At 39.7% G+C, this 24,060-nt stretch overlaps 1 protein-coding gene across 5 annotated transcripts in view; it reads left to right on the top strand.

Moving 5' to 3' along the window:
• The window catches only part of LOC121895173 (teashirt homolog 2), a 100,820-nt gene that overhangs the window by 52,476 nt on the left and 24,284 nt on the right, over positions 1–24,060 (top strand). For 2 of the 5 annotated variants that reach the window (XM_042408085.1, XM_042408088.1), the window contains 2 exons: positions 3,833–4,005; positions 5,761–6,552. In XM_042408085.1, the coding sequence (XP_042264019.1) occupies positions 6,513–6,552 (40 nt within the window). In that variant the 5' untranslated portion in view covers positions 3,833–4,005; positions 5,761–6,512. The remainder of the gene's footprint in view (positions 1–3,832; positions 4,006–5,760; positions 6,553–24,060) is intronic. The other 3 variants (XM_042408086.1, XM_042408087.1, XM_042408089.1) reach the window with 3 other exon arrangements.

Here is a 24,060-nt window from a genome sequence, read left to right as displayed (position 1 = left end):
ACAATTAGTTTATAACATGTTTCTGCTTGCACTTATTTTTCTATTTACATCGTGGCACTACAGACACCTGCAAGAGCCTTTACATGCACTATAGACTTACATATATACACACATAGCAACAACAACCTTTATTTTTCACTGTGGTAATACTGACTCACAAGTAGTCACTGAAGTAATGGAATAAGAGAAGATCAAGTATGAGGTATTAACACCTGTCATGAAGAGAACAAGTACCCACTTGTCAAGTATCAGTATTAGGTACAAACAGTGCAACAATATCACAACGGTGTCTGTCTCTATAGTACACTATAAAATAGTGAAAAGAAGTAAGTTCTGACTGATGTGAGAAAAAAAAAAAAACCTCCAATGATCTCTGTCATCTGTTACATTCAGCCCTGAGGACAAACACACTGAGTCCCACAAAGCTCCTTTAACTGCGCTTTCAACAACAACAACACTCACATCAGCTTGTTCAACCTCACCTACTTTCAACTAAACTGTGTTGTTCTTACAACAGGATAGGACCACATGCTATTGTATATATAACCATGAGAACCCTTTTGCATCTGTGTGTTGTTGAATGAATCAAACGTCTCTTAGAACATGTAAATCCAATTGTATCCAAGTCCGTGTCTGGAAACCGCTTAATGCCATCATCAAAAATCTACAACCGAGGCGTCACTTCAAGATGTGTTAAATGATGTTTGTATCTGTTTATATGATCACAAATTACTCCCACCCCGTTTCATGTGATTTGTTGTTTCCCATCCCTGAAACAAGTTCATAATAGGCTTGCATCATTATATCGCTGCGCTGTATTCCTGCTCCGGGAAATTTTATTTTTAACCGCTTGTCAATCACGCAACTTCAGTTTTTTTCAGACATCCTCTGAATTTGTAATAGCTCTTTGTTTTCAGCTTTGGTAAATTTTCACAAGCATTAAATGAATTACAACGCAAAATCAAGCAGCTGCTTTTGACTGTATGCATATGTTGTTGTTCTGCTTTGAAAATTATGAAACTGAACTTCAATCACAGGCTGTCTATTGTGCATCTTTGGATTAAAGACAGGTTTAGATTTCCCAGACCGTCCTCCTTTTATCATGACTACAGCATTATAATTAGACTCCCTATTGTCAAAAGACTGTGTAACTAAACAGTCCGACCACAAAATATGAATGAGACCAGTGTTGTGATATTGGAAACAGTTTCAGGTTGAGTCCAGATTTTTGCACAAATGGATAATTGACCAGTGTGGATCCGCAGAACACTTGTGTGTGTTTTTTGAATGTTGCAGATTCACAGAGAGCTTGTAAATCTTCTAATGTGAGCGAGTGAGCAGGTCTGTGAAGTCTGTAAGACTGTGCTTGTTTGGGTTCACTTTGAACTCACATCGCTGTCTGACACATGTTTGCTAGAATCCAGTGCCTTGTCAAAAAAAATGAGCTCTACTCTTTTTCTCTTGGTAATGTTTGTATGGCAAAGCTGTATGCATAGAGTAATTATTTGGACATTATTTACCAGGCGTTACTGTTCAGACCAGAGCGAAAGAGCCCATAAATCTTGGACAGTTAATGTTTAGCAAAACTGTGGGTTGTAAAGAAGTGATAACGATAACGAAGCGATACGATCGTTTCAGAATTCTTGCTAAGATAAATGGGGAAACTCTACTTGGATTTATGGTTCCAGTTTTAAATACTGGAACTGTGTGAGCTCAGATTCAACCCAATTAGATACGTTTGAAATGTTGGAGAGTGGGAGAAGACAGACACAAATGTCAGAGTTGAGGAAAAAAGAACTACAACAGCTTAATTGCAGCATTGTCCTCCTTCCTCATTGCACTGGCTGAAACCCAAGAGTCCAAGTTCATTTTCTCATTAGGACATTACTCTCATAAGGAAACAGATCTGTAATACAGCCCCTTTGAGGGAAACCCATTAATGCTCTTCTCTTTCTGAGTGCACATTTTCAAAAGAGAAACTGATTTAAAACTTGCAGTAATACATTTTTTGGCCACTTGGGGCCAGAAAAAATATCATCACCTTTATAAAGATGTTGTGGCATATTAGCAAACAATTGCTTTATGTACACATCCAGCAGAAACGGTGCAACATGAGCATGAATTTGGAGTTGTGTGTCTAAATCCTATATTCACTCTCTGTTTAACTCTGTTTTGGTCTCCACCAGCTCCTGGGCGAAATATCTGGCTCCTCAGCTGCTAAATGTTCCAATATGTTCACAAGCTAGTTGCTAAGTTTGTCTGTTTGTCATTTGGTGGAGAGCAGATGGCGTACTTAGGCTTTTTAAAGATTTTTTTTCTGAAAATAGTTGCCTGTTGCCAAAAACAACGCCGATGAGAGTGGTGAGAGTGAACCAAATCGGGAAAGTTGGCAGGCAGTGAAAGAAAAACAGTGAGCTGAAAGACGGTAAAACGTTCCACAGGGCTGAGGGAAACCGCAGAGTCGGGTGATAATTCTTTGTGGATTCGTCACTATGAGGGGACATTACACATATGAAGATTTGATATATTGTTGATATAAAAACCATGATTGTAGCAGCTTTAGCGTTTTCACAGCATTTCATCATTACATTGCAGGGAGAAAGACAGACAAGTATATCTGTGAAAAAAAAAGCTGCATATCTGTGATTTTATGTATAATCACACAGGTTTTTGGACTTTAAATGCAACGACTTCCTGAGAAATAAATTTGTAGTCTATTATAACTCTCATAATTTCCAAAAAAAGTAAATTCAGATGTCAAACTGTCATTTCTTCTACCAGAAGATCAGTCAGCTAGTATAAAAATCCAAACATATTTCCAATTAGACTCAACAGAGGGTGTCGTACATAAATGGGACCTTTAATAGTGTCCCTGCCATATTAATAACTAATGTAAATAACTGATGATAACTGCTTTTTAAACGTTGTTCATACATACATTTTCTAGTGATTTGCCATAAGCCTCTGAAGTATTAGTGGCTTTATTGGCTAAAGTTACAACACAAAGATAGAATGATTTATTTTATATGTGCGTAAGTAAGCTCGTAGGCCCATATCAGCAGCCATAGTTTCAGACACTGACATCACACCGTCTGTGCAGGACAAAGAAGACTGTCTGTCTTCTTTGTCCTAAGACTGTCTGTCTTCTTTGTCCTACACTTTTATCCCCGGTTTCAACTCTCGACTGTATTTGAGACATAACATCCAAGGTTAACCTGAAACTCCACTCCTAAAGCAGCGTTCCTCCACCTCTGAATGGTCCAGAATCGACTGTGAAGATGAATCGAACTCCCTCAAAGCAAAAAATGATGAGAGGTCAAAACCCTGGCCGCCGTCAAAAGACACTTTCTTCAGCTGCTTTGTTGACAATAAATAAGAGTCTGATTTTGTCGACACTCCAGAAGTGCCACGGGTGACCTCCAAGGAATGTGGGCACATTTTCTGTTTCAGAGCTTTTCTGGAAATCAAGCGTACATGGGTGTTAAAGCTCAAACAAACATTCAAAGAATGCACAAACTCTGCTTTGTCAGAGAAGCAGCTCCAGTTTCTTGATGAGGTCTGAGATAAAAGAATTACTTATCTGATTTCAAGCTTTGGGAAACATCTGCTTGTGTAACTGGGACCGTTTCCAAATCGTTGTTTATAAATCAAATATATGACTTTAATTCCACTTTAGATTTATGAGACTATCATCAAACAAAGGTCAAAGTGCACAGACAAAGTCTACTTTCTGAAAATGTGTGCTGCATACATGTCTCTTTACTGAAAAGAGAGCCACAGGTGATTCTAAAAAAGCACTAACAAGACATATGTTTGTCATATTTTGTTACAGTGGAGGATCACAGTTAAGTAAAAACCTGTTGAAGTTGTATCCCGGAAAATCCTCAAGCAGCCAGGTATGAGAATTACAACCGTGTGAGGAAGGAAAAAAGCTCATCAAGACTTAAGGGATGACAAATTCCACCATCTGCATGCGGATCAGCCGCCGACACTGATGCATGGATGGTAGGTAAAAGTTTGAAACGCAAGCGCCGCTCACAAAAGTTTTTCAGAAGCAGGTTCGGAGAACGAAGGTGTGGGTGAGCGAAACTAGCGTAGGTGTTGAGCGGCTGCGGAGCGAGGCCGTGCCGAGAGAGATAAGGTGAGGTCACGGTGGGCGCCGGTGTAACGCCTGTCACCACGCACGCATGCTTTGTGTACACACGGGGTGTTAAGAGCTGTCAGACAGGTATGGCTCAGGCTTGATCTGAGCCCGTGATTGATCGCACAAGGTTTCAGGTGGAGTTCACTGGAGGTCTCTGGTATCATCGGCGAAATGAGTGACAGACACAAAATAGGGTGATGGAATATTATCAGGAAGCCATTTGTAATGCGGGGCGAGCCTGGATCTCTAAGGGGTGTTGTCTCTCTGAAATGAAGTCATCCATCACCTCTACTTCATATTTGATTAGGTCATGAATAGCTTTTAAAGAAAAAGAGAGCTTTTACTATTGAGCATATGATAACTAAAGATAAAGGCTGTAGTGGGGAAGAATACTGAGAATTGAAAAAAAAAAATCCATTAAAAGTACAAATTCAGAGCTCCAAATATGACTGAAGTGTGAAAAATATGCTTCAGGATCAAAAGTAAAAAGTTACTTAAGTGGGTCATTTCACCTTTAACAATTTATAATATCTACATTTTACAAGAATTTGATTTGATTTTATTATGAAGTATTTATTTCTCACATCTAATGGAGTAAAAGTAGGAAGTTTGTAGGAAGAAAATTGGAAATATCTCCATACCTGTAAGGACATAAGTAAAAGACTTACAAAGAGACATTTACTTTGTTACTTTTGGGGAAAAGGTTCAATTAAAGCTGAAATGATTAGTCGATTAGTCAGTGGACAGAAAATAATCGCTTTTTATAACACAAAATAATTTTAAGAATAATCGATTCATTGTTTAAGTCAATTTTCAAGCACAAATGTCAAACATTCCCCAGTCTCAGGTTCTCAATTGTGAGGAATTGTTGCCTTTCTTTGTTTTATTGAATAGAAAAGTGAATATTTTTACGTTTTCGGGGAGAAAACAATATGACATCAGCTTATTGTGAAGACCATTTTTCACTATTTTCTGTGATTCTACAGACAAAACAATTCATTCAATTCAGCTGCAGCCATATATTAAATACTGTATTTATATCTCACATCTTGTCAATAATCAATATCATAATCACAAGACGGAGTAATAGCTACTGTACACGTGAAACCATGAAAGGGAAAAGGAGCAAACTGAATGTAACTTGATGTGATGATGAATATAAATGAATGTACATACAGTATCTTTATGTCGTTTTATATGCTTTCACTTTGTTCATTGCAGTAAACTTCATGTAGCAAATATAAACTATTTTCAGTCCAAAAAAAAAAAATCATTGAAAAGTCGTTCAAATGTCAGTTTTTGGTTAGTTTCACACAATGTGTAACTAAATATATTTATCAAAGTAACTTTATCAAGCATGAGGATTTTTTTATCAGGCCTCCCAAGTTGCATCCAGTGCGGAAAAAATCAATGATGTAGCTTGTTTTGTGTATCTTGCAATGAGATACTCCTCAACAACAGACTGATGAACAGATATATGTGTGTGTGTGTGTTTTTTTTAAAGCGACATGATCAGGTTTAGTTGTCACATTAAGCATGTGTTACACCTAAAGCGATAAGTGACGTTCATAACCGCAGCGGTTGAAAATCTCACAAACTTTATGTCTTTCATCTAGCGAGCAAAAGCGGAAGCTGCAGGATCGGGTCTAAAAACAAGAAGGAGAAGGAAAAAAAAAACGCTGCATGAAAAAAGGCACCGAGCACAGAGTGATAGAAAGCAGCAGCAGCAGCCCCAGCAGCACACACAGCCTGTGCTCCTGCCTCTTTTTCCCTGGCCTCTGTTCCTTTAATAAACTCATGGTTATCTAGTGTAACAAATGTCTCGCTGCCATCATCAAGTCCAGGCGAGGAGGGAGGAGTTTTTAATGTTCAGTTTGTTCTATGGATCGATGTCTGCTGGCATCGCCTCTCCCCTCGCCTGCACCGTGCGTAATATACTGTACCATTACCAAACGCTTTTTACGCGCATTCCCTCCACATATTATCCAGCGAAAAACTGCCTGAGGGACTGACTGACACACGTCGATCAACATATGTGCCACTGATGGACAAAAACGGATGGTGAAAGGAGACGATTCGCCCCCCGTAGGAGGAGGAGGAAGAAGAAGAAGAAGAAGAAGAAGAAGAAGAAGGTGAAAGAACAAGCCCGATTTAACATCTGTTTCCCCACTGAAAACGATTCCTAACTGGATTTTTTTTTCTTTATAGTGAGAGAGACTGAACTACTCCGAGAGCCAAAATAAAGACTCTCTCTCACACACACACACACGCTCGCTCTCTCTCCCTCTCTCTCTCTCTCTATGCATGGACTATCGTAGACCGCATTCAGATTTCACCTGGGCACAGTAGTGAACTGCGACTCCAAAAAATGCCACGGAGGAAACAGCAGGCGCCCAAACGGGCTGCGGGTAAGCGATATTATTTTCTCAAAGGATCTGTTTAATATGAGTGTAACATTTGTGGATTATTTTTGTTATGATTCCGTGAACCGCACAGGGTCCCCCCCCCCCCTCCACCCCCACCACCCCCCCTCCCAAACTTTTTTTCATGTGGGACCCCCGAATAGATACGCATTATAGACCCCTGCATTAAGAGAGATATATTGTCCCGAGGAGCCCCATATGAGCAGGTTTTTGTAGTTAGGTTAGGATTTAGTACAGAGTTATATAACTATACGTGTACTGTGGTGAAGAATATAGACTTAGCTATGTTTTGTGCTTTGGGAGAATTCAATACTATAGAAATTCAGCTAATTCTCATTTCACCGTGGACCCCTAAGGGCTCCCACATGGGCCTGGGACCCCAGTTTGGGTACTGCACTGCTGTAAAATGTTATAACAATATGGAGAAAGATGGTTGTAGCATCATGAGCTGCTTGTGGGTAAATTAATAACACTGATAATACAAACACTAGAAGAAGAAAAGAGTTCATTAGGAGTAAAAAAGATAGGAAAAAAAAGCTGTGTAGTTTCACCTCAGTGATCTTTATAACAAGTCATGATGCTTTTGTTCATTCATTGGGTTAAAAAGTTTAGTTTAAAAAACCTCCCTCGCTGTGTTTGATTTGACCCCGCATGAAGTGCGGAGAGGAGCTGAAAGATGTGGAGCCGCTGTATCCATAGCAGATGAACTCTGTATGAACTCTTCATAATCTTATGGACAAATGGAGAATGGGTTACACACTCTCTCTCTCTTGCTCTCACACACACATACACACACACACATACACTCCATCCACGCTGCTGCAAGGGAGAGGAGGACACACATCTCCACAACATACAGATTTTACTTTTTGTGCAGCAGTGTCATGTAGTGAAATCTACCTCATGCTTATGTGCAGTCTAGTGTTTGTGTGTCAGATTGACAGGAAATGTATACAAGGAGGCCCTTGTGTAGTACAGGCCAACATCCTAGTTGTAAACTGGTTTTGTGTGTGTGTTTACTGTGTCTTTTTATAATGTAATGCTGTAAGATTTTGCCCAAATGGGACAGAAAACCTCAGTGTGTCCTCTCTTTCCTTAAACTAACCTTATCTTTTCATCTTTTCATATCTCCCCAAAAAGCATAACTTCTCCTTCGTAAATTATCAAAATCACAAGGTCACAAAATCAGTGTTACCCTTGACCTTATTTTCCTGAGGTCATCATATTTTCTATGAATTATGATGTTCCCAGAAACTGCCCCATTATGATTGAGTCGGTGGATTAAAACTAGATTGATCAAGGGTATTTTCGCGTTTGAGGATGCAATTACTTGCTCGTGGTGTGTTGAGAAGTTATCAGTCTTTATTATGGTTGCGGATGTAGCAACCAGATGGCGATTGTTCTCTGCCAATAATAGCGTCTCTTTATACCCGCTTAAGATACTGAGACCCTTATCTGCCCGGCACACTCTCAGTTTACACACACACACACACACACAGACACACAGCACCCATTGCCATACAGTCACACACTAAATATTTTTTCCCACATTTCAGCCTCCAAAAGCCCCCTTTTCTTAAAAACAATGTCCCCAGTTTTATTCAGAGAACTTTTGAGAAGATGCCTAAGTGATCCCTTTACACGCTCTCAGCTGCCTCGCCTGTACTCTGGTAAATGTGTCAGCCCTATAGAGAAATAAGCCTTCCAGAAGAGTTTCTTCATTGTTGAGGTAATTGTCTCCTCTTTGACAGGCACATTCATCAGTGGCTTAATGGTCAATCAAAAGTTGGCAGGCAGAGTGTTTTCATTCTTTCCTATCCACTACATTAGGAATACTTAATCAAAATGTCTCCCGGTAATGGCTGTGAAGAGTTCATGACTGACTGATCCGTTGTCTGTGCCGATAGAAAATTAACAGCTCGGCACTGGAGAGATGTGGGCTTGCAGATAAACAAATTGTGCATTAATATTTCATCTTCAAGACCTGGGATGTGCTATCAAGCGGTGGAATATTCCTGGGCTGTGTTGTCATTTTTCTCCCGTTCTTTTTTTTTTTTTTTCCTCCTGTATTCTTGAAGGCTCTTTGCAGCTGTAACTCATTTCACTTGATGACTTTACTGGGGTTACAGAGAGTGACGACAAATTGATTACCTGGCAGAGCAAGAATGGAGCGAAGAGAGACGCAGGCTGACAGTCATGTTATAATAATATGTTTAATGATGTGTGGAGTGGGAACAAGGAGAGAGGAGTATTGAAATAAGAGCATGGAAGATGCAAAGGAATAGGTTCATTTCTTTTTTTTTTTTTTTGTAGGGCTCTTAAAGATGCAGTATCCCTCTTGGTGGGAATAGTATTTTGCAAGATGTAAAAAAAAAAAAAAAAACACCATTCCCAGCTCAAGCATTAATTCAGAGGACATTCAACATCCAGGGTGCTTGTATTCTCCTCTGGGGATTGTATTATTAATAGGCATATTTGTAAAACGTGAGACCACAGACGCACAAGTAAAAGGCCAGTTGTATCTGATTTACTTCTTTTGCATACATGGTTTGTATGGTAATTTTAAAACGCCAATTACTCACCGGTCCAGGAAAGGATGCACTAAACCTTTTGCTTTATCACTGCGAAAGCATCACTAAGACAGAGGGCTATCAGGCTCTGCAGATTCCAGGATGAAATTTGTGTATCAGGTTTATATATGGTGTAAACGTAAAGCCCTATAAGTGCTTGGGATGCATTTTTGAGTGAAGGGGGCCATATGTTATTTTGCGGCCGTGGGCGTATTCCTCTTTTTTTTTTTTTCTTTTTTTTTTTTACAATAGCTCTGTGCCTCTAACCGTTAGCCCAATTTGCTGTTAACAAGATAAATTGGAGAACAGACAAAGGCATTAAGTGTTGCAGTGCCAGCTAGTGACTGACAGCAGCTTGTGGGAATTGGCTAGCAGAAATTCCTCCTAAGTGGTTTGTTCAGAAAACATCCTACGATCAAGGCAGATGTTGTTTATCCAGTTTAGGTAGAAAAAGGGGAAGTCCATTTTTGAATGACAAAAAGCTGTGAGGAAAATGGCAGCAGATACAAAAGTGTCTTATTTTATGTTTTTAATACCAGATTAACACTCTCTTGGATTTTTTTTCTCCTGTATCACCACGCTATCCTTTTTGTCTATAGCCTTTTATAATATGATTTTCTTTTTTTTTTTCTGTGATTCGCTTAAATCTATTTAACCATTGTTATAAAATGAGATCAAAAAGAGAATTAGACTCTCACTGGACTCCAACTCAGAGGGTTTTAGAAGCAAAGGGAGGCAAATGTATGATTTCATGGATGATACGTTTGAGGCTCAATATAAGGATGATGGTGATGATTTTAATAATTTTTTTTTTTCTCTATCACGTGTGCATGTGACAGCTCTTTATTTTTTCCATTCAAAGCCTCCCCGCATACTCCACGATTTGATTAATTGCAGGAAACAAGAGTTCCCATTGGCTGCGGCGTTACTGGTTTAGTATCAGTAATCACGTTAACGACTGAATTATGAAAATGACCGAAGGAACAATATTGTAAAGACAGATAACAGATGACTGCTTCACCTATTTTCAGTCTTGGAAATGTACAGATATGAGAGAGAGAGAGAGAGTGTAGCACATAACCTTACTCCAGTGCAAAGAAATGATACGTGAAAACAATGAGGCACAGCTCCTTTGTGGCCTCGCAAATCATGTGATCCTAGCTGTACGGATACCTCCGACGTACCGTTTTGACGATTGCGATACTTGAATTGTAATATTTTAAATGAAGCTCTCAGCATGTAGGAACACGGGCTGCTGTGTTCATTTTTCAAGGCTGAAATGGGGAATTTCTGCAAATCAACTCAGAATCCGTACAATAAAAGAGCACAGCCCCCACTTAACAGTTTGTAGGAGTGTTTTGGTCACTTTATCAGCTGTTTTGTTTTTTTTTTTTAGCTCATCCTGAGTGCAAAAACTCTGCATCAAATAAAGTCTATTAAGTTGCCAAGTGATGTAATCATTAGTGGGAATTAAATCTCTCTGCACTGTATCTCTCTGGGTCGATGTCAACAAGGCAAATGTTTTGTTTTGATCAAATTCAGCCTTAAAATTTCCATCGGCTTATGAACACACCAAAACATATACTTAAACTTTGTTGCAACGCTTGCAATTTTCAAACTTGAAGGCGCTCCCCATAGAGATCCCCCCCCCCCCCCCCTCTTTTTAATAACTTTCTCCTCATCAGCTACTTTCACATGCTGTATATTCCTACTACAGTAAAAGAATAATATCACATCAGGTGGCTTCAGTGCGATCTGGTTGCGTTTCCTCCTGCACGCCAGTCGGCTGACAGGTGTAGATAGCTAATAGTTTGCGAAGGTTTTTTTGTTTGCATGAGAGGCAGACAGGGTGGTGCACTGTCTAGTTGATAAGAACCAAGACTCCTGTGCCCTCCAGCACAGTGATCTCTCGCTCTCTCTCTCTCTCTCCTCCCGCTCTGCTCTCTCTCTCTCTCTCTCTCTCTCTCTCTCTCTCTCTCCCGTGTGGAAAAAACAGCCTGTTATGATTGGTCTCAAGGCAAGTGCTTGTGCAGTGTTGCACCTCTCTACAGCAACTGCTCATTCACCTTGCCTTCCCTCTGAGACCTGCACTAGTTTCCAGGCAAATGACACAATTTGATATGCCGTTGGGGTGATTCATGTGGATAATGTTTCCATGTGATCATCACTGCAGAAAAAAAAGAGACTATTTCTTGTTATGATTTTTTTATTTATTTATTTTTTTTTATTTTACTCATTAAGCCTGACAATAACTAGAATATTGGGAGAGTTTATTGTGAGCAAGCTAAAACTCATTATTTCTGCAAGACATCCCAAATACAAAAAGAAATTATGTTATGGTATTTTGTCCAGGTCCCTACAGATATGATGATTTACAAAGGAAAAATGTGGAGGAGACTTTATAGCTCGGGTTGTTCATTTATGTGGATTTAGAGGATAAGAATGCAAGGCAAGCTTACAGTTAATACAGTAGCTCCGTGGGCCTGGTATTGATTACACGGAGGAGGTATGGTGTGTTTTATATGGTTTATGGTAAAAACGCACTGGACCTCATGTGCTTTGTATTATAGTAATGATAGACATTCCCACCGTAGTTTATATCTATGTAATTTATATCCGCAGTTTTGTCATCTCTTTTTTCCATGAAGAGTCAAAAAGATTTAAGCGAGGACATCCATCTTGTAGTTGTTGACCTACATGTATAGTCAGTCAAAGGGCATACATGTTAGCCATATGGGTAGGAGGTCTTTAAAAAAGAATCACAGCCGGATCAGGTTAAGCTAACCTGAGATGCCTTTGAAAAAAAAAGTTACAGTATCATATGTAGATTGAAAGAAAAAAAAAAAAGTCCTGCACAGTATTAAATATGACTGGACTCTGATTTCAGAGGACCAGCTGAGCTTTATATTCTGCTTTTATTCAAGAGAGCTTCAGATAATAATTCAAAGCATAATTTGTGCAAACTATAAAGAGAAGGATCATGATTTAGATTTTTTTTTTTTCTCCCTGGTTAGAATGTTAAAGTTGAATTTACATCTCATATTATATTCTGCAGAGTGATGCCCAGTTATGAATGAATGTGACATTTCCCTTCGATATGTGTGCGTCAAAAAAAACAGAGAAAACATTAATCTTAAGTTATCCGCGGTGTACCTGATTTGCTTCTTATCAAATCCTTAATGAGCCTCAATTAAGATTTATTATGCAAATTAACCCTCAGCTGCTACCGACTGCAGGAGCAGGAGCTATGACAATATTGTGCTAATGGTGTGATCTGTAACAATTACAAAGGTAAACCGCCTTCACACTGCATGCTCTGAGGGTCTCCGAGAGGTCAGTCCCCTAAATATGCCTTCAGGTGTTCTGGAGATTTGGCAAATTGTTTGTCAAGTCTATGTTGAGGTGTGTCTTAGATACAGTTGTGATAGTATTTGCTTGCTTTTAGCTACAGTTTTATATACTTATGTAGTCAATATATGCATTTACTCCTCTGAAGCTGCTGAAAATCAAATCTAGTCTTTAAAAAACTCAATTGCTGGTGAATTAAATTGTTATTAAACTTGTTTCAATTGAAAAACTAGAAGCAACAAATAATGCTTAAACAAAAGGTAAGAGTAATTTTATCAACCATCTAAAGTAAAAACCCACCTTAAGATGAGATGTTGGATTATTAATAAACCTCACAGTTTTCTGATCTCCACGGTTACCGCACACGGTGAGGTTATGACCAGAGGAAGTGCTGCTGGACACTTTACTCGAGCACTATATGAAGTTGTGAACCTTGCACCTTTTGTAACTTCATTTAGCACGAGGCTGATGGCTTCCTGACAGCTTTATAGCCTACATGTTTTATGAGTCGTCATGCGGCGCAATTACATAGGACCTAATTTGATGAATCAAGTCAATGTTCCACCGGCTCTGTTGACCTTGCTGGCCTGTGATCTTCCGTCTCTCTACGTGGGTCAAACAGAGGCTTTCACGCTTTTTGTGCAATTCAGTCAAACTTGGGTAGGGAGAAAAAAAAAAAAAAAAAAAATCTCCAACATGCACCTCTTAGTAAAGCCAATCAAGAACGTACTGATTTGTAATGAGCAATTGTCGGTTTGTTTTAAACGTCTCTGGCAAAGCGTCAGTCCAAATGAATCCATTAATCAGCCAGTCAAAGCAAAATAATGCATTTCTAAATTGCAGTCCAAAATGATTCTTATGTATCTTTGTTTATGTTCGTAAAACATGTTATGTAAGCTTAAATAATCACAGCCGTCGCCCCATAATTAACTCCATCTAAACATCTTTAGCTCACCAGTTTAAACTGAGAGTAGAGCAGACCACATTTACATGGTGGAAAACAACATTTAAGAACTTATTAACCTCTTCCATATCTTTTTCTGATATTTTAAACCATCAAAGCAGCCTGTAGTATATCTGATATAAGCCAAACATGTTTTTTATGTATCAAAAAATAAAAGTAGTTTAACTGTGAATGTGATAGTTAGATTCTTAGATGCTTTAACTACATTTAACATTTTGTTTTCTCATTACTTTTAATGGTAATCTTACCTATTGATTGAGCAGCTTTAAAAAAGCTTAATTTACAACTGAAACACATATAAGCAACAATTTGACTCTGAACAACTGAATTAGAACTAACCAGCACTGTTAGCTTGCTAATTGTTCCATGTACTGTTAATGCTTTCGGTGTTGTTGTTATCTAACAAACTCTTCTCTCAATAGAAACGCTGATCTGGGGGATAGAAACTCCAGCTTTCTAACTAGCAGGGCTTTCAAATACTGAACGGCTCATTTGATCATATTTGTGAGCTGCAAACAAGTTTTAATGTCAAACTAAATGTAAAGTGACAAGAATAAAGAGTTTGTTTTTCTTCTTGGCGGGGGGGGGGGGGGGGGTCCAGTGGATCACGCACCCTATTAAACACGTTAACATTCGACCCATGACACCTCAAGGTGCAACTGAGCTGTTTTTTTGCTGAAGCTAAAATATGGAGGTGAATGAAGAATGACAAGACAGCAAGTCACAGTGGATAGGTGCCAGTTTACTATATAACTTTTATGTTTTTTTTATTATTAGTAATTGTGCTTGAGATTAACAGATATCTGATTGCACAGTAGTGGGTTTGCTAATTATTTATCTATTTTTGTTCAAATTACAGCACAAACAAACATTGTCAAAGAAGAATTGAATGACAACATGCCGTATTTAAAATTTCAGACTGATATATCTAACCTCTGTCAAATGATCTCCTGTCAAATGAATGATATTCACAATAAAAGTACTACAGCATAAATACATGTAAAACAGCTGTCTCTACTAGAAACAAAAACAAAAACAATGACCAACTATTGTAGGTTTAGTCCAAATAGGAAAAAAAAATTTATCAGGAATAAAAATAAGGAAAACAAAAAAGCGTGTTAGTTTCTAAAAAAAAGTATTCTTATATGTATGTTTTATGAACTAAAATACATTAGGCTGCCTTTAATTGTCATCTTTAACCCTAATCCTTAACCTGAAGTGCCTCTGTAAGAGACTCAGTGCCGTGTTGTGTTTAGAGGCTTCTCCTTAGGGCTGCGCCTGCCTGTTTGTGTCTACAGTATGTGCTGAGCTAGTCTGTTGAAACAGCTTAATTGATACTCATTAAACAGCAGTGACAGCTTAGGTGTCCGTGATGAATGTAGAATAATTCTGTTGTACTTACAACTTGATTAAGCAGAAGCACACAACATGTCAGTGTTGTAGCCTTATGGCTCGGTCCGCATGCACTTACGAGCTACTTATAATGATCGCTCTTATCGGTCAATATTGGAACATGCCACCTGCAGGTTGCAATTTTGTTTTTTTTGTGTGAAATAATCAACTTTTTCAAACTATAAATGAAAAAGAAACACAACACATGAGGATTGAAAGCAGCTTATAGTTTATTTGACTTTGATTTTGATAACTTGGAGAGTGTAACACCTAGCAATAAACTGTATCTAAAAATGTGAATTATGTTGACTTTTCTTTGTGTTTATTCAGCCAGAGTCTGACATTTCCACACAATAATAAAGTCAATGGATGTCAGGCAGATGAAAAATGTGCATCTTGTATTATTTCGGTTAGAAATTAGAGGCAATTGGAATTGGTTCAAAATTGACTGTCTTAGTAATGAGTGCATGACGAATGGTATAATTTAGAGAAGAAAATGAATGCTGGGAAACCAAAAATATTATTCTGCAGCATTTTATATGATGATATTCCATGAAGATGAACTAATTTCACTAAATACCCCATAAAATCTACTCATAATATTTTTCTACATTGTCATAGAAACATAGTTCACACAGTAGAGATCAGGTCATCGGGGCATGTGGCAGATACTCCGGTTATCATAACGATCTGATTTTGTTTTTGTTTTTTTTTTTGTTTAGTTTTGTTGTCTGGGACGGCCTCAGAGAAAACGCTACATTAAAAATCCTTATCACTTACAGATTTCAGAGCCCGTGTAGCTTCTCTCGCCATTGCTGACATCTGATTACAACCGGAGCTCCTAACAGAAAGAGCCCTTTTTCTCCGTTTTGAGAATACATGAAAGAGGGGGAATTTCCGCAGAGGATGGATTTACAACTTTATCCTCACATGATTAATATTACACAGGGAGGTCTTTGTACAGGAAGCAGCATGTCTAATTATGGTCCAACTGTGTCTTGACTGAGAGCAAACATGATGCCAAAGGCTGCCAGTAGGAACTGCACTGACACGTCACACGAATGGTTCATGTGGGTGCGGGCTGATGTCATCGTCACCCAGATTTCATGATGCTAAGCCCACAACTGATTGAGCAACAGCAGAAGTCGGGCTTTTTTAGTGTACTTCCAGTTGGCAACAACCTTCCAGAAACACTGTGGGCATATGGGATTTAGCTTCAATAAAAACCTAACAGTGAAGAGGGTTTTTTTTTTTTTCCATGTTTTCAAGGTTACACGTCTACCAAACACATAATGATAGCCATGACCTCACTGATGATAACTACAGTATGTCCACATTTGCTGTACAGCTAAGAGCAGATGCAGATTCATCACCCTCCCTCCCCCTTTACAAGAATTTCAGGGACTCCGTGTCCTCCCACGTTTGCCTGTTCATCATATATCTCAGCCCAGACATTCAAGAGGTCGCTAGCCAGGCCAGCCATAAGTCATCCTGTCTATCAAGACGAGACCGTGTTTCTCTTGCTTGATTTTCAGCTGTTACTTGTAAACCAGAACAGCATTCTTAAGATTAACTGAGTGACAGGGAGGCCTCTAAAAGCAAACTATAACAGCACAATATGTTACAGGCATATTTTATGGCCTTTAGTGTATGGGGGCCAAGTATGTGTGTGTGTAGATGGATCAACTGGAGGATCTAATAGGCCTGCATTGCACCTCAGGGAGCGTAGAAAATAATGGTCTTGTGTTACCGTTAGTTGAATTCTGTTTTTCATTAGGCTGATAATAATACAGGTGCACACATTACAGGAAACCTGCTTGGGCCTGGTCATCCTCGCAAGTGCACACTAGATGTGACAAGGTTATTCATTTCATCCTTTTTTTTTTCTTTTTTTTTTTCTCCCCTTCTCTCCAAAGCTTGTTTTCAATACATTGAGTATTCCTTTGAAGAATATGTTTTTGTCTTGAAGCGTGCGTGCATGCGTTGCGTCTGTGTCTGCCTGCGAAAAGTCATTGATATAGAACTAACTGTCAAAATAAGTCGTGTTCAATCCAAAACCGTTTAAGTTGTCAAGGACACATTTTCCTCCCTCCCATATCCTGACAAACATTGAGTCAGCAATTGTCTGTTGTATTTTCAGTACTGGTATCTCGTGCTCCCCCGCAGGCCATTTTAAAGTTGTAGAAAGTGGTCATTTTCTCTGTGTCAGTAGGAGGTCAGTGTTGTGGCAGTCAGCGAGCTATTCGGCCTGGTTGAAACAGAGTCTATTGGGAACCCTAAAGACATTTTGTCCGGCGTAGTCGCCTCTCGCTGTCTGTCTTCATGCCTGTCTCTCTGTACTCACGGCGCTCGTAGAAAGCCTGGAAGAGCATGAAATATTTGTTGGATTATTTCCAGATCTCCCAAACTTTTATGCAGACCTGACACACCTAAGACTCCTCAGCTGTCAACCGACTAAAATGTCAAACTCACCCACTCGCCAATTGACATAATAGGAACCCTGTTGAATATTTGCATGTACATAACCGCCTCTCTCTGTGTGGCCATTTGTCCTTCTGTCAAAACTAGTTCTTGTTATATTTAGCTCTTATTCTGTCTGAGTATCCACCTGTCCTTCCAGCTCTGTCTCACTCACTGTGTTAGTGACTGACACGTCCTCTTTGTGCTGTATAGTGTATCCCTGGTAACTGTCGCCTGGGGCCCACTCATCCCTAAAATGTAACAGAGGTCACACACAGATCATTGCTTTTGCCAAAGGCCCTGACTTTAACACAGAGTGACCCGTGCAGGACAGCGGTGCAGTGGCTGGTCAGTGATGGATCTGGAAATAACACCAAGTGTAATCTGCTCCATCATCACTACTATAGAGAGTCTGGTTTGCTTTCACCTGGTTTGGATGAGAGGGGGAGGATGAGATTGGGGGGGTGGGGGATTAACAGCTGCTTTTGACTCTGGTCATGAGCTGTAGTCACCTTCTCGTTTCTGTATCCACATTTACCCTCTAACGTACACCTACTGTAAGTCAAAGTGTCTAAGATTATCTGAAGAGGCTCAAACAGGCCCAGAATAGATAACAGACATATTATTTTACATATATACCAAGTTTAGTTTGGATTACACTGAACAAATGTTACATTTTTGGGGAAATTATGAATCATATCAATGAGGAGGGGTGATGAAGAAAGTATGGGTGCCACTGAAAATGTTTTAAATGGCATTTTACTTGAAGCCAACTTCAAAGAAATTGAAACGTGCATCAAGAAAACCAGACCAATTTACTGTAGCTCACGTTCAGCGATAATAGCTACGTTACTGAGATATTTAAAATAACTTTTACATAATTGTAATTATAACATACATTTAGCATTTAGGGCCGACTGCTATATAGATGTCTACTTATGGTAATTAACTGCTGGTGGCGTAAGTCACGTTTGTCAATTAAAGCTGAAGATTGACAGCTTTCAGTCCCCCCTTTTAGCAGCTGAGCTAATGTTAGCTAACAGACTGACAGGAAAAGATGCAGCTTAGCTCTGAATGTACAAAGATCCCGATTAAAGTGATTAAGATACTGATGTGATGCACTTAACTGAGTGATTATCACTATAGTGGACTGTCTATGTTAGTAGCTGTCAGTCAGTATTTGAACATTTAGCTGCAACGTGCGGGGCTGGAAAATTACGCTAGATTGTTTATTTCCCAACAGACGCATCACTTGATTTGTCTTTTTGAACAGCAGAAAGACGCAGTCCTCACTAACTTTTTTCAAGTCTCAAAAGAGTACAGAGTGGTGTTTCTCTAACAAACTACCTCTGGCAGTCACCGGTTTTCATGCACGTTTACGAGGTAACAGCCGATAGTTTCATTTTGTGGTTCGGCTAACTCATGAAAAAAGTTGCATCTTATAAAATCTAAAATGAAAATCCTGCTAACGGCATTGATCCTGCCTTTGGTTTTATGGGGGACGGTTGAGGGCAGGGAGGTTGTAGTGACGGGACATGTTATATTTTAAGAGGGTCATTGTCACGATGGCTCAAACCCAGAACGTGGCACCGAATTATTTCTAAACTCACTGTTGCTCTCTAACAACAGGATAATGGGGTAGCTGACCTTGCAGGCTTAAACCTCATTAAATCAGCAAACAGTAACCTCAACAATGTAAAACAGTTTTTATCAGTTATCACAACCCACTTCTGCCATCATATATGCACTTCTGTCTTTTGGAATGTGGTTTTGTCTCTTTTCCATTCAGAGCCACTGCTCTTTTTTGAAGCCTTGAAAAGCTCTCTTTGAAGCCTGCTATAATCCCTAACCAGGAATTCCTTACTCCCTCGGTGAATTAGTTGTTGATGTGGTGGATCCGTTGCACCCGACTTCCAGGGGGGTGCACCCCGACTCTGTAGCCCTCGCTGTTCATCCTCGGCTGCTGGCTCAGTGTATCTCACCGTTTTTTCTATTTCTTATGCCTCGTCTATCACATCCTCACACGCCACAGCGAAGCAAGCAGCAGCAGCAGCCGTCGCAGCTGACCTGCCATACGACTACTTGCGGAGTGCGATAACAGAATTCATCCCTTCGTTCTGAGACTTGTGACTGATGGTGGCTCAGTAGGAGTTGATTAAGTTTGTTTAAGGGTATGTCTGAGAGGGTTCATGAGGGTACTTTCAGATTGTCCTGTTGAAACATGAAAATTAATGCAAGGTGTCACATGGAAACATTCCTCTTTTAGTCAGATTTTATCCACACGGTTTAGAGACATCTTAAATTTGTTTTGCATCTTTCAAAGACACCATAACTTCATATCAATCTCATTTATATTTCGAGTGCCTGCCCCGCTACGTTCTCTTCACCTGTTTCCCCCCTATTTCTGTAAGCTGCAATAAAAAAGAAAGGGGTTGCAAGCCTTTTAGCTAATCAGTCTGTGTGTGCACAAGCTGGTGTGTTGATGCGCCCTTGCGATTTTTTTTTGTAGTTGCTTTAGTGTGTGTGTTTGTATGTATGTGTGTGAGTGCCTTTATGCTTGCATGTGTTTCCTACATGCTCCATGGCAGCCCCTCACACCCTGGCAGCGACCCAGCTGAAAAGTTCCGGTACTGTCCAGACGCATCCTTTAGGGACCTCATCAGCCCCTGAATTTCCTTCCCCTCACGCCCGAGGGCATCCATATTCATTTCCTCCTCTGATTTGGGGAAAATGATGAAAGGCTGGCTTTTTTCCCATCTCTTATTTCCTGCCAAGGTTGCCTGCATTTCAATGCAACGTAAATCTGCAAAGACCTGCAAACACTCGTTCCCATTTGGACATGACCAGTACCATGTTATTAGTATCATGCCATGTTAAAACATAGAGGCCTCTCCTCGTTATTAGTGTTATAAATCAGCACGTTAGAATCAGAATCTTTGAGTGGATCATTGCACAGTACAGCATGTTAATGCTTTAGTCATAAAGTCACTTGCTCATTGTTAAATTACTCAAGTTTCACTATTGTCTGCGGTATATTTACTTCCCACAGAATGCTTCCTCTGTCTCCTCATAGAGATCTGCTTCTCATAAAATAAATAGCTCATCTACTGTCAAGTTATGATATCATGGAGGTAACTGCATTGGTTTGAAATAAACCTGTGATTAAACTCGTGGGCGGGTATTTACTCTTACCGGAGACGGGAAATGAATGTTAATGAAAATAACAGTCACATACAGTAATAACCCAACTCTGTAATTATTGGCATGCTTTGATGATGCCATATATACTGAACACACACACACATGCGCCTACTTATCTAAACCTCAGGTAGACTATTAGCTCCACTAGCAGGATCCTGCCCTCCGCTATGCACAACGGCACTCAGGGCGGGGCGGCCCGGCCCAATGAAGGAGCGGGCTCTCAGTTGCCGAGACAACCCTAAACACACATGTACACAAAGGGAAAGGCCCCACTGTGAGAGAGGATCATCTCCACCTCTGGCTGGATAAAGAGCAGTGTCGCTGCACTCACTGGAATGCACTCCTGCCCTACAGGCGTATACAGTGAGAGAGTGTGTATACAGTTCGCAAGCATCCCACACTGATCATTATTCATGACACACCATTCACGGAGGTTTATACTTAGTACTATACCTAGAATACATTATTCCTGTAACTGTTTTTGTGTGTTTACAATTAAAGCACATGCAGCAATTATTAAAAGACTATGTTTCGCTTTAAATAAGAGACTCTAATAACAGATTACAGTCATAAAGCCGAGATATGTACCAAGCATGGAAATTCAGATGATAAGTTAACTATCTGTCTGGATGATTTTCAGTTTTCCTTCCAAAAAATTGAAGGTTTGAAATCTGCAAACCGTCTAAAGCGGCGATCCGCACGACTTTCTATCAGATACCTGCTTTCACTGTTTTGTCTCCGGTAGTCAGCGTGACAGCTCACTCTCAAAAAAAACGGCACTTGATAGTTTTCACTGGTGGATTTACGGAGCTCAGAACTTTGTCTGTATTGTCGGGGCTGGAAATCTGGGTCATATATGATAACAAGAATTATCCTTTCGTACAGTAAGCATGTGGATACTCATGCATACTCCGTCTGTCATCCGAGGCCCGCGAGATGCAAAATAGCTGGTGGCTGTGGGTGTCTGATAGACCTGCTTCTTTCATGGTGAGCTTTAACTCTACACAGAGAGTGTGTGGGCATGTTTCACTCTGACCCAAACACACTTTTCCTGCTGACCGACGCCGCAAAGTAATTTGTGTACATCCGCGTTTCTCAACACCGGGGCAGGTTATATTTTGGTGGACACGGTGTCACCTGTGCATTTATATAATACCTCATCACATTACACAGTATGAAAATGAATAAAGCTGATATAAAGTTAAAGGCTGAGCTATAGTCAGAATTTCTAACAGAGTGCATGCTAATCTTCTCTTGGCTAAACTATATACTGTAGACTATTTCAAGTTTAGTAACTTTTTCCATGACGCCGTTTTAAAATGAGTACAATTCTTAGTCTGGGCTGTATAGGTCGAGCTGCATCAGGCTCATATATAAAGGAGCTTCGATGTTAGGCCATCTGGAAAATACAGATTTTAAAGAGGGTGAGTAAAACTTGAGCACTGCTTTGGGACACAATTCAGCTAATTGTAAACAGCTGCAGGTGATATCACCCCTCAGACTATAGGCAAAGCAGGGGCAAAAAAACACCCACTGAAAAGATTGGTATCAGGATTTAAAAAAAAAAAAAAATACACTTGAAGCCAGTCTGACCTACTGAGGAAAATATGAAGTGTCTGTTTTAACAATAAATGATACCAATTTACTCTCTTTCAAATTGACAAATGTGTTTTGTGAACAGTCATGCATTCGCAGTGCAACATCCTACAGGCAAAAACCCCCACTGAAAAGCCCATTAGAATCAAATGAATGTCAAATTCTGCTAAGTGTTTGCACATGACAAACATCTAACATGGCTAATTGCAGATAAGTGTCAGGGTGAAATGTGTTTTGAGCCTAAGATGGCGCAAAATAAACGTCAAGATATTTTTATTTCAGTAAACGCAGGGTTGTGATAAAGCCTCGCTTTCTTGTAAATATGCTCGAAACACAAGATTTCATTTAGAAACTGTGAAATGTGAAATGCATCCCTCAGTGTTTCAGTGCCAGCGCTGAATCATGAAGTTGGTTAAGAAAGTGCAAAGTTGAATGTTGCTCATTTCTCCAGACAAATATCCACATTTCATGTCAACACGCACACGACTATTTATAAAGAGAAATAAAAATTGTTGATTTATTTTCCCGCACTACGCGTCAAAGTTAGTTTTTTGTTTTTATGTGTATAATTTGTGGTGACTTGTCCTGTATTTCACACTGTGTTCCAGTGTCTCCTTTTACTAGAGTTGTACAGCTTCCAGTGTTGCCATGTAGTAGTGCGTCTGGGCACCATCTTGTGTCCTGAGCAATAGCAGCAGACTGTTCCATGGCAGCACACCAGCTGCCTGTAGCAGCAGAGAGGGAGAGCTGCTGCTGGGGCCGGCCTATCTCAGATTTGGGCCTTTGAGTTATTGACCCTCTTTGATAAACCCCTCTGAATGACACCGGCATAATTCACCCTAAAAGTTTGCACTGTCACCAGGATGAGCTAACTGTCTTCACTGAATATATGGGTGCAATTTTCGAAATAGGTTTATAGCAATTCTTGGGAGAGGAGGGCGAGATAGTGATATTACTGACTTTATCACTGCAGCTGAGGAGCATCTAGCCCCTCTCCCCCCCCCCACCCCCACCCTCTGTATCTCTCTATTCCTCCACTGTAGAGCAGTGAAGGATCACACAGCACATACATTGTAGGTATTACTAAAGAGAAAAGAATCCAGCTCCTAATGGTGGGCAGGAAAATGATATGTCATTATTACGGTAATGCTGTATTATCCACTCTTATCATTGGCTTACATGTTTCGTCTTCCCCTCTGGCAGGGTTTTACATTTAGTTTAGTAGTATCAGTATCTGTCTCATTGTTTGCCTTTTTTTGCAAATGGATCTTGTGTACTGACTATCTTTATGCTGTTTTTTTTTTTTTTTTTTTTGTGTGTCATCAGATGGGTAATTTTCTCTGAATTAGCATTCGAGTGCAGTTTCTTATGTTGCCATAAAGGCATCTCACTTTACAGCCTTGACTTTCAGATAAAATTATCTGTAATCTAATGTGTAATTTGAGGACATTATCAAAATTTGCCAAAAGTTGTTCACTCTGATCTAACTGATTTTTTTTTTGATTATTATCTCTATATTTATCCTAACAATTACTACTCGAAATCGGAGGAATAGGAATCACAGCAGTGGATGTAATTTAATAATGGCAGACTTGTTAAGCAATCGGCAAAATAATGATTCATCCCGTCTATAAACTGCACCTTTTAATCCCATCTTATTTTTTTTTTCTCAGTGGAGCTGTATTCTTAATGTATTTCCGTCAGTGTTATATGAACAGCTCATTGTTGAAATCTCACTGAATCTCGTTTTTTTTTTTCCTTTTTTTCCTTTCATGTGTCGAGACAGAATCTGAACCCGTAAGAATCTAATATACTGAGCCTAGTATAGTGCATCCTATAAATTGATTTTGACCCAGCCTTTGAACAAAAGGAACACTGTTGCATTGCCATCCACGGCTGATGCCACTCCCTCTTTGGCTCACGCTGAATACTCCCCTTTAATAGTGTGATGGGTGGTAGCTG

Source organism: Thunnus maccoyii, chromosome 4 (assembly GCF_910596095.1).
Source record: "Thunnus maccoyii chromosome 4, fThuMac1.1, whole genome shotgun sequence".
NCBI classification, from domain to species: Eukaryota; Metazoa; Chordata; class Actinopteri; order Scombriformes; family Scombridae; genus Thunnus; species Thunnus maccoyii.
The sequence above is the reverse complement of the archived record's forward strand: the minus strand, read 5'-3'. Positions and strand labels throughout refer to the sequence as shown.